Source organism: Ischnura elegans, chromosome 6, assembly GCF_921293095.1.
Source record: "Ischnura elegans chromosome 6, ioIscEleg1.1, whole genome shotgun sequence".
Classification (NCBI taxonomy): Eukaryota; Metazoa; Arthropoda; class Insecta; order Odonata; family Coenagrionidae; genus Ischnura; species Ischnura elegans.
Window position 1 is genome coordinate 124,083,236 of NC_060251.1, and position 16,009 is coordinate 124,099,244.

The window sequence follows — 16,009 nt, forward strand, 5'->3', positions numbered from 1 at the left end:
TACATTTGAAAAAAATAAAAATTTAAAGTAAATGAAAAGAAACCTTATCAACAACAAAAGAAATGCCGCCCGCCGTGAAAAAATAACATTTTTACATATTAAATAAGAATCTAATTTTGAAAAAGGTTCAGGCAAGGCAATTAATTGACAGAGAGGCGTTGAAATTTCTTCAGAAGTCAGCTTCTGGTCTCCATTTACTCTTCGGAGATGATGCTTCACAGATTTGACTCCGGCTTCCCACAGGCTGCCGAAGTGAGGTGCATACGGAGGATTGAAAATCCAATCAGTCCCACAGGTGCTGAGATCTGCCGAAGCTTTTTCGTAGAAGGAGGAAGCTGCTTTAAATAGGCTTCTCAGTTCCCTGTCAGCACCTCTAAAGTTGGTGGCGTTGTCGCTGAAAAGTTTCAAACAACGGCCTCTCCTCGAAATAAATCTGCGAAAGGCAAGAGTGAAAGCATTAGAGGACAGATCAGAGACACATTCCAAATGAACTGCTTTTGTGGACATACAAACAAATAGACAAATATAGCCCTTATAACATTTATGTCCTCGACCCTTCGTAGTTCTCAGAAGTACAGGGCCAGCAAAATCCACACCCGAAAAGGAAAAGGCCTTTTGGGGCTTCAGTCTCTCCACAGGTAGGTCCCCCATCAGCTGATGCGCAGTTTTAGTGCGGAATTTGGCACATACACCACACTGTCTTATTACTTGTTTTACTAGAACCCGGTTTCGGATTATCCAGTACTTTTGAGCAAGGTGGCAACGGGTGAGTTGTTGCCCCCCATGAAGCGTCGCTGCATGAGCATGCCGAGCAAGTAACAGTGCAAGATGGCATTGCTTGGCGATGATTATGGGATGTCTCTCGTCATATGACAAGACAGCGTTCTTTAATCTGCCACCCACTCTGATGATTCCTTTCTCGTCGAGGAAGGGTTGCAAAGGCAGGAGAGGTGAGGACTTGGGCAGAGGCTTGGAGCTTTTGAAGCAGTCAAATTCTAGTCCAAAATATCGAGACTGCGAGCATTTAATCAGGCAATCTAAGGCAGCGGCACGCTCCTCGGCAGTTATGTGGCCAAGGCGTGCACGATCTTTGTTCCTGCAATTATACAAAAATCTTAAACAAAAGGAAATTATCCTTAGCAAACGTAAAATACAAGAATATTTAAGGAAAATGTCACCAAAGTCTGACGCTTGAGCGACATGACATGTCAGTTTCTCTGCACCCTTTAGCTCCACATTTTCGGAGCCATCCGAAACTGTAGGTTCTCTGCTCCAGGCTGTCTCCTCTTTTGCAAGCCAATGTGGTCCATTCAACCACAAAGGATGCCGAATGAGTTCATCAGAGTCAATTCCTCGGGTGGCTGCATCGGCTGGGTTGTGGGCTGTACAAACGTACCTCCAGCTGACCGTGGGCAGGGCTGACTGGATTTCAGAAACTCTGTGTGCCACGAATGGTTTCCACTTGGACGCGTGGCCTCGGATCCAGGAGAGGGTGACCTTGGAGTCAGTCCATGCGAAGACAGCAGGAACCTTTTCCAGGCGGAGTCCACCGATGAGCTTTACTAAAAGACGAGTTAGTAGCACAGCAGCACACAATTCTAGTCTGGGGACACTAATTGTTTTAACTGGGGCCACTTTAGTCTTCGCTACTAACAAATTTACTGATACTCCATGCGTTCGGTCTGACACACGTATGTAAACTGCAGCCGCATAGGCACGTTCTGAGGCATCACTAAACCCATGAAAAGTAACATTTGACAAATTTTCATTTGAAAATTGAATCCAACGAGGAACCTTTATTGATTCTAGCTTCTTTAATGACGACACATGATTCATATCAAAGTATTCTGACATAAATTCAATATATTTCTGCTTGATTGAAGATTGAGTTGCTAAGCGCTTCTCAGACATTTGAAATAATCTTAATACGGATGATCGTGATGAAGCTAAATTAGAAACATCCGCTTTTAGAGGCAAACGCACAACATAACGTCCATCTGAATTTCTTGTATGCGTTTCCTTGAAATGATTTTCACAGCGAGTGTCCTCTTCTGACATTGGAGATTCTGAGGGAACCTCCTCCACTTCCCAAAATCTTTGCATTTCAGCTGTTAGGTTATTGTAAGCTTCAATATGCATTAAGGTCACGGAATTTTTCACCAGACAGTCCTCAGAAGAACATTCCACTGGACCTAACAATACCCATCCAAACGGTGTTAGCCTAGCGTTAGGAGAGCCGGCGGGCCCTTGGCGGAAACCATCTAAAAATAGGGGTCCGCAAACATCTGCTCCCAGTATGAGGTCAATTTTTGATGGGATTGCAAAGTCAGGGTCAGCAAGCGTTATGTCAGTTAAGTGAGGCCAATGTTCACGTTGAACATAATTAGACGGAATCAAAGAGGTTAACTTTCTAAGAACTAAAGCTTGTACTTTGAGTTCATATCGAGGATCAAAACTTGAAAGAATACGTAAGTTCACTGCACTGGTTGAAACACCAGTTTCACACCCTTGAACACCCGTAACCGGAACATTTACAATTGTCTTTCTGAGCTGTAAAGTTTGAACGACCCACTCTGAAACAAAAGAGGAATCAGAAGCAGTGTCCATCAAAGCTCGAACTGTAAGCAATTTTCCAGACGGGGCTTCAATTTTAACGCAAACTGTGGCTAAAAGAACAACCCTTTTTGTAACCACCGAGCAACTAGATGCTCCTGCCTGTTCCGTGGGTACGGAAGCTGGAGGAACTAAGGCCGGTGACTCGGAAACAAAATAACTGTTCGTAGGAAATTGAGTTGTTCCTTGTGTCCTAGGGGGAAAGCACTGATGAAGTAAGGTATGATGTTTCTGATTACACACCAAACATCGGCCAACAGATTTGCAAAGTCTTGTCCCATGCTGTTTAGATAGGCAATTAAAGCAAAGTGAATGTTTATGAACCTGTTCTTTGCGTTCATTTGGCATCATACTTTTAAACACAGAGCAGTAGCTCAAAGGATGCCCATTGGAGCATAAGAGACATCGCAAGGTGCTCTTGTGCGATCGCTTAGTGGATGACGTATGAACTAACGATCGCGTTTTAGATCTTTGGTTACTAGAAAAATCACGTCTGGCTTCGCTTTGAGATGCAGAAGTACTTGCAGAATCTAACTCCTTCGACGCGTCCAGGGCATGAATTCTAGTCTCCAAAAAAATAGAAAATCCCTCGAATTTAGGAACAGTATTCATGTCTGTTTGTGACAACTCCCACATCAGACGAGTAGACGAATCTAATTTTCTTGTCAGAAGAAACACAAACCATTCGTCCCACTGTTCAACCGGTTTGCCAAGATTTTGAAAAGCTCTTACAGTCTGACGAAACTGATCTAACACCCTTTTTAGTTCAGCGGAGGTGGGCTTTTGCACAGGAAAGAGTTCAAATAAATTCTTCATATGAATATTAGAAAGAATCCTTTTACTCCCATAGCGCTGCTCAAGATCATTCCATGCGCCCTGATAATTAGCACTGGTAACAGGTGTATTTTCAATCACTTCTGCGGCACTACCACGCAAATGAGTTTTCAAATAAAGTAATTTGTGCACATAAGACAGTTCTGGCACTTCATGTACTAGTTTTTTAAATTGATCGCGAAAACTCTCCCACTCCAACACATTACCCGAAAAGGTAGGCAATTCAATTTTCGGAAGTTGCGAATGAATACTGACACGCGATATATCACCCGATGCGTCATGCTTGACGTCGGTTGGAGCACATAAGGAATTCAAACACGAGGCTATATTAGAACACGCGTCAATGTAATGCTCTTCTATTTTAGAGAAAATATCTTCAGAAACGTAGGTAGTCTTGGCTACCTCGGGTTTCTCTAGCAGTGCGTAGTGCTTTGACAAGAAATCATCCCAGTACGAAGAAATTAATATTTTTCGCTGTTCTAGGACAGTGCACGAGAGATTATCTACCCCTCGTTTTAAAGTATTAGCCCAAAATCTTGAAATTAATTCTCCTCTCTTAAATTGAGATTGAATAAGTTTTTCAAGTTCCTCAGACATAGCGTTAAGCTAAATTGACACGGTCATTCAGATTAAAGGAACTTAATATGAAGACTGAAGTGAATAGAAAGCACATAAGGTCCCATTGGAAGGCACAATTCAGTCCCGTAGTTCAGAAAATGTTCTCAATCAAGTTTTCAAGGTCGGCATGAAAGTGGCCGTCGACGTTAGTATCATAACTCCCTACGCCAAAAAGTGGCTCAGAACAAGTGTTGAGAATGAAGCACTTCAAGTCAATGAATAATATTTGATGCAAAAGTTCACACGTGACTCAATAGAAGCAATATCCACGTTGAGGTTTAAATGAAAGTTCACTTAAGTTCACATAAAAGAAAGTTCTTACCGAAAATTTCACTTGAAATTAAGGCAGGCACACTTCTGAAGAGGAGGAAAGATGATTTCTTTTCTTCGTAGATTCAGGAAGCAGAAGACAGGAACCAGCAATGGTGAATCAGGAACCACGTGGTCTCTTGAAAGTCGACGTTATTAAAGTTCACTTTCGTTTAGCGAAATATTTTAATAAAAAATTATTAATCGGCAAGTTTTACTTCTCTCCTACCGCGATCTCAATCCGGCCCGAAGGACCAAAAATGTTGCGTATTACAAAAAAATAAAGGCACGTTAGCTCCTTTCTGAATAGATTTAATACTTCAACAGTAGAGTAAGGCGGACGAGACGAAGCGGAGTACATGAATAGTTAGGGAGAGAAGAGTTCTTTACTGCTCTGAGGTCGGCGAGAGAAAGAGAGAGAGAGAGAGCCGAGCGAACAGGTGCTCACCGCATCTACAGGAGGTGCGCGAACAGGCTGCGCCGTAGTGTTCCCCTAGCGGCGAGAGCAGGGACTAAAAAGCCCGCAAGGGCGCACATTTGAAAACCAAAAAAATCTGCAACAGGAATGGAGTTTCAATTGTGCCATGAAAATCCCTACATTTTCGCCAATGCTGACTTGAGGAGATATTGTATCATACCAATAAACATGAAGATGCCTCGAAGTAAGGGACACTAATCCTTCTAGAGCAATGAAGAGGTCAAGTTGACGAATTCATAGAAAGTGGAAGGAAATAATTTGATGAGGTACAAGCGACATTTGGTGTATCTAAAACCTCAAATCATAAAAAAATGCAATATGAAACAATATCCGTACGTTTTTTAAAATAACGAGCAGCAAATTAAATGCGTTTTAAAGGTCATTTAAAGAAACTAGTCCGCCAAGACAATGGCATCCTCAGTCGCGACATGGCTCCCGCCTTGAAACATACAGCCGTTCTCTCTTGCCTTCCGCGTGTTCTGCCCCGCCCTTTTCCTCACCTCTGATTGCCCGCCTTACTTGCAGTTTGACTCCCGTTTCTCTCGCATTGGGGTCCTTCGTCGTCGGCCCTTTGTGCCATAAAGGCCAAGTATGCTGGCTGCTTCATGTGCCAACCTTCCCAAGTTTTCACCGATCCGGCCCCGTCAGTGAAACGGTACTCGTGGGTGTGTGCGTATTTTTTGAAAACTATAGTAAAATTGCATATTTGGGCCTAAGTTATAAGAACTTCCTTTTCCAACTCCTAAGGTTTTGGAAAATGTCCGCTGAGTTGCGATAAGGGCCGGGCGATCCATTAACTCAATGTTTACGATCGAGTAATTGCATTTGCCATATGTGACGTTGTTAACGTCTGAATCTATACATCATAAAATCCCCTATACTCACCTATACAAATGTTTGGGGTGAACGAGACGAGATACGGCAAAAAGTCTAATGAAGACCCCCTCTAAAATTGTCTGAAACCCCAGGAAAAATTATGAAAACACTAAATTTACAATTATTTATCCGTCTATTCAATTAAAAGTGAGTATGGGGATTAGTTCAAAAAATGGCCACCAAATTCCAATGGCGGCGCGGCAGTCATACAAACGAACAATCATAGCAACATATTTGTTTATGCAAACAAGAGGAGCTAAATTGGGAAAGAAGATAAAGGAATTAAAACGAAAAACTGATAAATATAAGGAAGGAAATTAAGAAAGTAATATTTGAAGTGTTTATTTCTTTGCGTCTTCTTTCCGCAAGAACAAACATCTGTTTAAATCAAAGCGCATTCAAATGAAAAGCGGAGAAATATAAGGTAGGAATTAGTTGTTGTTTCTGGTATATTACATCGAAAGTTTGGTGGTTATTAATTTCAAAGTCAACAAGTGCACTAAATGCCAATTTAGAAATATGATTCGTGCTGTTGACTATAGTTCGTTCTTGTTGGCGATACACGATTGTAGTAGAAAGACTTTCAAACAAGTTTTCATAATATAGGTAGGTAAAAATGATTTTATTTTCATTTTTTGTGATGGTGATAACTTTTCATTTTTGCTGTCGTTCTTTTTTCCGTTAATGTCCTTTTTAATGTACGATGTTATCCGTGAGCTGCAGGAGTGAATAGGCAGTGAATAATACAATATGGAAGATACGTGCAAATATAGGTACTTCTTATTCAATTATTTGTCTTGCGAAAATCACGTTTCCTTGAGTGACTAAGTTATTCAACTGTGAAAATTATCGAAATCTTGACATTCACAATGTCTTGTACACCAAAGGCTGTGATCCGTTACTCACCAGATTTATTGCGCATTGCGTTGGATATTAAAACTGAGATATTTGTGTATCCCGATTCATTAAAACTGTAAATAGAGGTATTTCTGAAGTGAAATCATTCGAAATCACGATAAATAATATTTCGATAAAATTCGTTATACTAGCCCCAATTCATGCTAAGGCGCATTTGTTTCTAGATATTGATATTCAGTCCCTACGTAATTCGCTTACGAAGGGGAACAGCTGTTACAACTTATTCGTATATCAAGAATTTGGTTGAGTTTTGTGGAAAATAAGTAATAAACGTGTTTTTCATTGTGGAACGTGGTCTCAACGTTTTTTGTATTTGAATTGAATAAGTTAGAGAAACTCGTAGAAATTTATTTTACTTTTTTAGCCCCTCAGAAAAACGTTTCTCTTTATAAATATTTACATTCATATTGTAGCGATGGGCTCGTTTTACGTGAAAGTGGAAATATTGCTTTTACCTAAGCTAGCCAGCTTAAAAGTAAACGATCCTTAAGTAACAAGTAGCAAACAAAAAGTGTAAGACCTCCCACAGTGAGCATAACAGGCCGCAGGCCTTTTTCGGGGGGGCTCAGGGGGGGCAGAGCCCCCCCAGCGAGCAAAGCGAGTTAGAAATATATAATTGCGGTTGAAAGCTTAAGCTGGGGATGATTATTTCTTCGTGAAATTTGAATCACTCTGCCGTCTGTGGAGCGACTGCCGATTTAAATGCTCTCGGAGTAAAGCCAGTGGCAGAATCATCCTCCGTTTTGCTAATTAGTATTGGTGGACGTGGCGTTAACCCTTTCACTGCTGTTCAATCTCCGAAAACCTTCTCCTCACATGCGGCGAAAAGGTTGAAATGCGTTTCTTGGACCCATGGCGCAGGTACTTTTAGTATGGGTGTGGTGCACCCTCCGAAGGGTCGCTAATCCACAACCCTAACCTCCACGAGCTCACCCACGCAGGACTGTCTCCTCGACTCTACCAGCGGGGGGCCTCCCTCCCGAAAAGTGACCGCTGACTGCAATTTGAAAATCAATCAATCAATCCGATCATCAGAAGTTGATTGTTTTCATCGCACTCCTATCAATCAAGCAATCAAGTACGTCTTTGAACCGTGTTTCTGCGATGAAAAATAACGATTTAGTTAACTTTGCTAAAAACGTAGCTGCGGACAACCGGAAAATGGCCATTTTATCAAAGTTAACAAAATCGTTATTTTTCATCGTAGAAACACGGTTCAAAGACGTACTTGATTGCTTGACTGGCAGGATTGCGATGAAAAAAATCATTTTTTGATGATCGGATTGATTGGTTGATTTTCAAAATGAAGTCAGAGCGGTCACTTTTCGGGAGCTAGGCCCCCCACTGTAGGGTCCATGAGACGGTCCTGCGTGGGTGAGTTCGTCGAGGATAGGGTCCCGGATTAGCAACCTTTCGGAGTCCTTCGGCAAAAGTGCTGACCGCATGGTAGGGACGAAGAAATAGTACGTCCACAGCAGTCTGCCGTGCGGACGTACTATGCCCCGTTTACAAAACGATCGTCGCGACGTTGATCCTTACGATCGTAACCTCTAAACGTCGTGTAAACGCGCAGAGTTACCATCGTAGGCCTTAGTACCTAACACTGCCGAACTTACGATGGTTAGCGCTAGTGTGCCAAGGAAAAAGAGTTAGGAAATGAAGATCGATGCATATACGATTCTTTCGCGCCGTTGCAAATCTTGATACAATAACTGATACTTCATAAATAACTCTAATATATCAAAGATATATGGCAACAATTAAAGACATTATTCAGCAGGTAATGGAAGGACGTTAGGGGAAAGTTTTTTCTGATGTTCTATTTACCAAATGATATCGGATATTCTGTACTAAACCAGTTTTATGCATTTCTTTATTTACAGGTTAACCAATGACCATGTATCCTTACATTATACTTCACAGATGATGGAAAATAACAAACATGCACAAAATGTTAACCAATTAAATCATCGTATACAGGATTTCACAATAAAATTCACCAGAAATAACCATAACATTTAGATGAGGACATGGAGATATCAATACTTGTGCCGAATCAAGCCGAAATCTAAGCCTTTTCTAGTTAAATTATAACAGCAATATGTACTGTCTTTAATGCGTGAATATTCTTGAATGTTTTGACATATTCTCTCGAAGAATCTAGTTTCTTAAAGACTTCACGGACTGTTGTGACTAGTTTTAGTTTTATCTCATCATAGCTGGGAGTTGAAGACATAATTTGCTCTATGGTAATTAAAAAAAGGCAGGTGAGGATTTATATAGCTATGACGGGATCCATTAAAAGTTACTAATAAAGGAGATAGGAACAATCTAAATATTAATTGATAATTTTGTAGAGGAATATGCCTTTGTTGGAGGATCCTTGGTCGTGCAAGAGTTTTCAAATTAACTAGGGAAAGAATATATGAAGTGTTGTAATCAGACAAAGAGGTTAATAAATCGCAATTATTTAATTTGAAAAATTTATTTTGGACACGTTCAATCCGGATGGAGTCGATATTATAATAAAGTGACCAGTTAGCAAAATATTCCAATTTGGAACGTAGCAAGGAGACATATCTACTGTCTTTACCGCATGAATATTGCTAAACTTTGGACAGATTCCCATAAAGAAACCTACTTTCTTCAACGTTTTACCGACAGTTCGGTCTAGCTTCAGTTTTAGCACATGAAAACATTATTTTTCTTTTGCTTCTTAATTTCCAGGATTTCAATTTTCTCACGCAGTGCCGTCGTCAGTTGTTATATGACACAATTCCACAACGAGGGCAGCACTGAGTTACGATGGTAACTTTTAGACGTGTAAACGTGCAGTAGTCGCGATCAACGTCGGTACGATCGTGGTGTAAACGAGGCACTAGGTACGTCCACAGCAGTGAAAGGGTTAAGCATTCCATTTGAGAGTATGATATGAGCCATAATGGGATAGAAAGTGATGCGTCAAAGGAGCGACACAACATAAAATGCTTGAATAGCACTCGAAAAAGATCATGTCACTGGGTAGTGGGCAATGTTGGCCGCGCTCTCAACTCTCAAAATGCTTGTGAGCGGGAGCGGAAAGACCCACCGTCGCGTCGTCGTTGCCACCCGCTTCGAGTGACTCCCCCATAGCAGCCAGTCTCAGTCTTACCGCGCGCCGCCGGAAATTGTTCCCTCGTTTTGAGAGAAAGGCCTTGCCTCTGGATGATGTCCTCAGTTGCCTCTCTCTCCATTTTTATTTCGCTACCATTTCGGAATTTCGACCTTTCCTTTAGCTCGCAATTTGCTTCCTCTCCTCTCTGCCTCCCCCCTCCCCTCGCGTGGCACTGCGCATGCGCGGTCTTTAGCGAGAGCTATACTTTCATGCACTCTACAATTCTCTCTCTTTCTCATTTCAGCCGACCATTTTCGGGACCGTGGCTTCGGACCAGACACCCAAGGACGGATCTAGCAGAAAGGTGGGTGGACATTTCTCGCTGCGCTCTTGTCTCTCTCTCTCCAGCCAGATTGGGCTGTGGGCTCTACCCAGCTAGCCGACTCAATAAGGGTGTGGCGCAGGGACGTCGGTTGCTGGCAAATAATCAGGATATGCTCTAACCCTGCATTCATTGAAATCCTTATTGCTGAGGGGAATACGAATTCCCTTCGCTATCCGTTCGGCAAAATATCTATCGAAATTTACTGTTTCATTCGTCCTGGAAATATAGTGAGGTTCTTCGAGCGCTCTGAAAGATATCTATACTCGATTGCCCAAAAAATCTTATCGTAGAGCGTAGCCTCTAGAGGCTCCCAGAGTAATTCATTTAAAATATGACAATGAGTAACGTTTTCTGTAGCAATTTTAACGAATTGCGCTACATTCCTTCGTATTTTATTTAGTTAGCGGATTTATGTATTTATGACGACTATAAAAGAGCCTTCCTGCGCCGAATCTCACATCTCATGTAGTATTGGTCCCCTTGGGACTCTGTGAATCCGAAGCAAGTGCTTTAGAGACAACTTTTGGCCAACAAATCAAGCTCAGGAAAGGTGAAGGCGTTTACTGGAGATGGTTGGGCTCAGGTAGCTCTTTGGTTTTTGTGACGATGGAGATTGCGATTAATGCAATCAGTCATTTAACTTGCCTTTGAGATGGCTTCGAAGTAATATGGTCTAATTATTATTTTTTCAATGAATTGCAGTTCAGACTGAAGATAGGCGGATAAATGTCATTGTTTGGGATGTGGCGGAGTGTGCTATGTATAAAAATCCAATGCGTATGTATATAAAATCCTGGGAATAAGTAGAGTGTAAGCAGGTTAGTTTGTTTATCGGTTCTCAAGCACAAGTTCAAATTATCAAATGAAAAGTGAAATATGTATTGATTATGACCATATTGACGTAATTACACAGAAAATTTTAATCATAGGAGCAAATTGAGTGCAAGAATAAGAAACTTTACATTTTCAATAACTTAACTGTGAAAATTACAACCCTCAATCTCAATATAAGGAGCAATATAGTTGTTAATAAAGGTTCCTCTGTACGATCCCCAAAATTTTCTTCCAGGGCCATCGTATTTTTGAAGTTAAAGGGCCCGCTTGAGGGCCTTCCAGGCTCCAACGCTATTGTTTTATATAATTTGTAACTGAACGGAGAATCTTTTTGCTTAACTTCGTTTCGAAGGGTTCGTCAGTTCTTGAGTGATTGAGTGGCCGGCTGACAGCACTCAATTTTTGTGTTATGACGTATAGATCAGTGTTTCCCAAACTTTTTCGTGCCACCACCCCCTTAGACCCATAAACCTATACTCAACGCCCCCCTAATCGGTATCTTTAAAATAATAGTTAGAATCATATACTAATTCACCAAATGATAAATATTGTAATAATTAAATTAAAAACAATGACTAATTAAGTTTTTATTTTGAATCCAATGGATATATAGTTTTTTTTAAATCATTTATGCAAATGATTGAATTCACAATAAAAGGAACTTAACTAAGAATATACTTTTGACGCAAAAATAAATAAGTCTCCTACCTAACTCTGAGGAAGGTGGTAATACTCCACCGAAAATTTAGTACTTACTGTGTTTTTTATTTTTTTTTGTACTGTGATTCTGCCCAACCTGGGTTTTTTCATGTAATAAAAAAAAAGATTTTTTAGAATTTTACATGACTCTAAGTGACTTTTTTTAATTATAGTTGCTCATTGTCTGGAAGTCATTTAAGAAGATTCTATTTCTAAAATTAATTACATATTTCCGTAAAATAAAATTTTAATGCTAAGGATGAGCTTAATCCAGGGACCTGGAGCAGCAGTGGAGCGGAGCGAATTTTCATTGTTGCTCCGGGGTGCTCCACTCCGCTCCGGCCGGAGCGGAGCGGAGTAGGTCGGAGCAATGTCGGAGCGGAGCACTTGGGTGGAGGGCATGTCGGAGCTCCTCGGAGCGGAGCAAATTGCTATGATGCTGCTCCGCTCCGGTATTAATTTCGTGTTAACTTTGTTACATAAATTCTATTGCCACCTGGAAGTGCGTATTTTCCAAATAGAATTAACCATAATTAATTATTAATAGAAATACCCACAATAAAACTTAATAAATTTAAATATAATGAAGGGTTACCCGCACGTGATGGCACAGTGATATTTAATAGCAATTCCTTTCTTGACATTTTTATTTCGAATACATCATTTTATAAAGAAATATCGGATTCTTAGCATAATGATACCCTTGTAAAAGTTGACTAATATTCATCAATATGTCCATAGCCATTAGCCAAATCAACCATTATAACGAAAATTTAATTGGAAACCAAAATTAAGTGATGCACTACTTTCCGCTATGTTTCAAATTTTAAGCATACGTTTAAGAATACGTTGGTAAAACCTTTCAACATGTTATATAATGTCTTCACAGCAATTACGCCAACTGCGATTTTTATCCTTCACGTGTATAATGTACATTCTTTCCTGGTACATTCTTTCCTTTTATTGATAGCTAAGAATAGTATGTTTCACATACTATTCTTAGCTATCAATAAAATTCAGAGATGATAGATGGAATATTTGACAATACTGCCATATACCTGGCCTTAACTAACTGGCCTTGTAGGGTATATATAGATATTTTATCTTGATTTTGTTGATGTTTTTCACACTTATGAGCAAGAAAAAGAGCGTATTCCGAAGTTATGCGCTCGTGAATCCAAACTTTATTTTATTGTGATCCTCTCTGTTGAGTAAAAAATCAACAACTGATGGTTACCAAGGCCGTTTCATGCCATAATTTTTACGATATTTTCATGAATAAAAGTCGTCTGCAAATATGAAATTATGCTATTATTTTTCTATAGTTATATATATCAATTTTCCATCATTTTACAATCTAAAGATTATAATTAAAATTAATTAAAGATTTATTACAAAGGTATTGAAAATTTTTGTTTCCCATGTATTTTTCCTTTTTATTACAACTGAATTGCGAATCATCTGTATACAAGAAGTTTAAATACAACTGTTATGCAATTGTATCAGAAAAATCGGTACCATTTTTAAATGTAAAAAAGATATACCATTTGTAAATAAATGCTTGCATTGTTTGGGAAAGAAGACTACATTTCAAAATAGGTGTTATCGCGGAATTCAGTTTAACAGACAGACATTGCTCAGAAGAACCTCTAATTACAAAGCATGTTATTCGGAAAAAAATTATGGGCTTTGGTTAAAATATATATTACTTTTAAATCCAAGTACATATGTATTGAAAAATTTCATTAGAAATGCTCTTTCCACCCAACGAAGGGCCACATCATTAATATTTTAAACGTACTACGTTATGGCATCGTAAAAAAACGATATCCCAGAATTTTGAAAATATTAGCCTACAGCATTTTTATTTTTTAATATCGCCCGACAAAGAATTTTATAATGCGATAATAAAATTAATAAATTATTAAAATGGCGACACAAAGCCTGTCAAATTATAAAACAACATAGATTGCGATTATCGACTATCGTATTGTATTAATCCTTAAGATTATCACTATAATTGTTTATTATTCTAAAGTATCTAACGCAAGGTATTTAAATAGAACACATATTGGACTGCCCAATTTGAAAAGTATTATTTACATAATGAAAAGTAAAGAAAACTTTGTAATTCCGCATAAATATTTAATTTACGACCTAGGTTTCGACGTGGCACGTCATCGTCTGGTACAAATGCACAGAAGACAGAATAAACAGCCGCACACAATTTTTTTTTTAATCTTTACTTTTCATCGTGTCAAGAAGGTTCCATTAAGTCACGCCTGAAACAAATACTTTTTTTACATAATACTATTTGTAAATTGAAATGTATTGGTATTAAATAATACCCGCAAATCACGTAGAATGTGGATTAATAACTCAACATAAAAATAGCCGCAGGGAATATCCGATGCGTTCCACGGTTGCAGAAGCGTGAATACGTAGATTTCCCGCCTAGAAGCGAAGCATTGATGTTTGTGTTCTGCTCCGCTATGCTCCGGCTCCATTGTCGGAGCGGAGCAGTTCCATTCCTGTTGGAGTGGAGTTCTCGCAAGAAATGCTCCGCTCCGGAGTGGAGCACCTAGGTCCCATTGTCGTCGCTCCGCTCCGGAGCGGAGCAGTAGGAATTGAACTGCTCCGCTCCGACAATGGAGCCGGAGTATAGCGGAGCGGAGGAGCGCTCCAGGTCCCTGGCTTAATCACATGATACAAGTTTTCCAACGACCGGTTTAATGTCTCTTAGCAGAAGTCTTAAATCACCGCGTTCGCAAACCTGAAGTCTGTTTCTCTGCTTGGAAATAATCTGACTAAACTAAAACCACGTTCCACCAAAAATGGAGTCGGAGATGCAAGAAGTAGTTTATTAACCACCATCCATAATGCAGGATAACGATTAGAAATCTCCTTCTGTAACAAACTCTTGATAATTTATATTAAACTTTGGTTTCAATTCAATGTCATTTTGTAGTCCCATTAATTCTTCCTCTAATACCCCAACTTCCTCAATATCTACAAACGGATTTATCACCCAGTCTGGAATTTCCTACAAAAGAGGATCTTCAAATGTTTGCGTCATCCCATCTATATACAGCCCTTGTGGTGACTGACTCACTCATGGATACAAATTCCCGACCACTTCTAGAAGTGCTGGAGAGCTGAAATTTGGCACGCGTGCGGGGAACCGGAAATGATTCGGAGGAAAAATCCGAAAACCGGAAGTTTCCGCCATGTGTCGTCGCTAGGACGACAAAATGGCCGAAATCGGGCTTTTTTCGGGGACCATCTTTCGGTTTTTATTTTACTGCGCGCTAATTATGCGTAACACACGGGTCGCAAATGCTTTTTTTGAAAGCTGATGAACGTGGGCATGTAATAAAGTAAATTAATTAGTTTCCAATTGAGAAAATTGCAGCCAAAATGGCGTCCAAAAGTTTATTTTTCGAATAAAATTTCATAACTTCCGCTCCATTCGAGTTAATTTAAGGTGTAGGGTAACGAAAATGATTATTATATATGCTTAATACATTGTCTACGAAATGTAGGCAACAATTTTCTTTCGTCGTCCTTGGTTACTCAGAAAAAAAAAAAATATTTCGAAAATCACCGAAAATTACGATTTCCAAAAGATTAACACAAGATTTTGTCAACTTTAACCTTACCGATTTCTTTCAAACTTTGTAGTTACATACAACTTTGCATTGTCTTTCAGAAAACATGAATTTTTAATAAATGATTCAACGCATTTAACCGCGAAAAAATAAAAATGGCGGGCGCTACTCACTTTTTTCGGGGACTGGTTTGCTTTTTATTGTATTACTCTCGAAATATGGATGTCATAGGGCTCACTCCTGTTAGATATGAAAGTAAATGAATGTGACCATATAGTATCGTCATCTTTAAACCCCCCGAAACCCCCTAAAAAATTAAAATTTGCACATAAGTAGCCTTTTCGGGTACTTTACGTCACGATTCCGCCGCTTTCCCAAGAATTACCACTCATCGCTACGGAATTAATGTGGACGATTGATGACCCCTGGCAGTACAAAGCTATAAATCCCCGGTAAACCCACATACACCCCCCAAAAAATAAAAAATTTCATAAAAGTTTCCTATTTGGGAACTTCTCGCAAACAATACGCCGCACTACCCGTACCCTCTCAGCTCTAGATCCGGAATATTTGATGAGGGCGGGCCACCGTAAACTATACGGGAAAATATACCAGAAAACCTCCGGAGGAAAAATCCGAAAACCAGAAGTTTCCGCCACGTGTCATGGCTAGGACGACAAAATGGCCGAAATCGCGCCTTTTCCGGGGACGGTATTTCGATTTTTATTTTACTGCGCGTGAAC

The 16,009-nt window shown here is 39.7% G+C and overlaps 1 protein-coding gene across 5 annotated transcripts in view; it reads left to right on the plus strand.

The window, feature by feature from the left end:
- LOC124160105 (ras-GEF domain-containing family member 1B-like) overlaps nucleotides 1-16,009 on the plus strand; it is a 445,667-nt gene that overhangs the window by 234,138 nt on the left and 195,520 nt on the right. For all 5 annotated transcript variants that reach the window (XM_046535849.1, XM_046535850.1, XM_046535852.1 and 2 more), the window contains one exon: nucleotides 10,045-10,104. In XM_046535849.1, coding sequence (XP_046391805.1) covers nucleotides 10,045-10,104 — 60 coding nt within the window. The remainder of the gene's footprint in view (nucleotides 1-10,044; nucleotides 10,105-16,009) is intronic.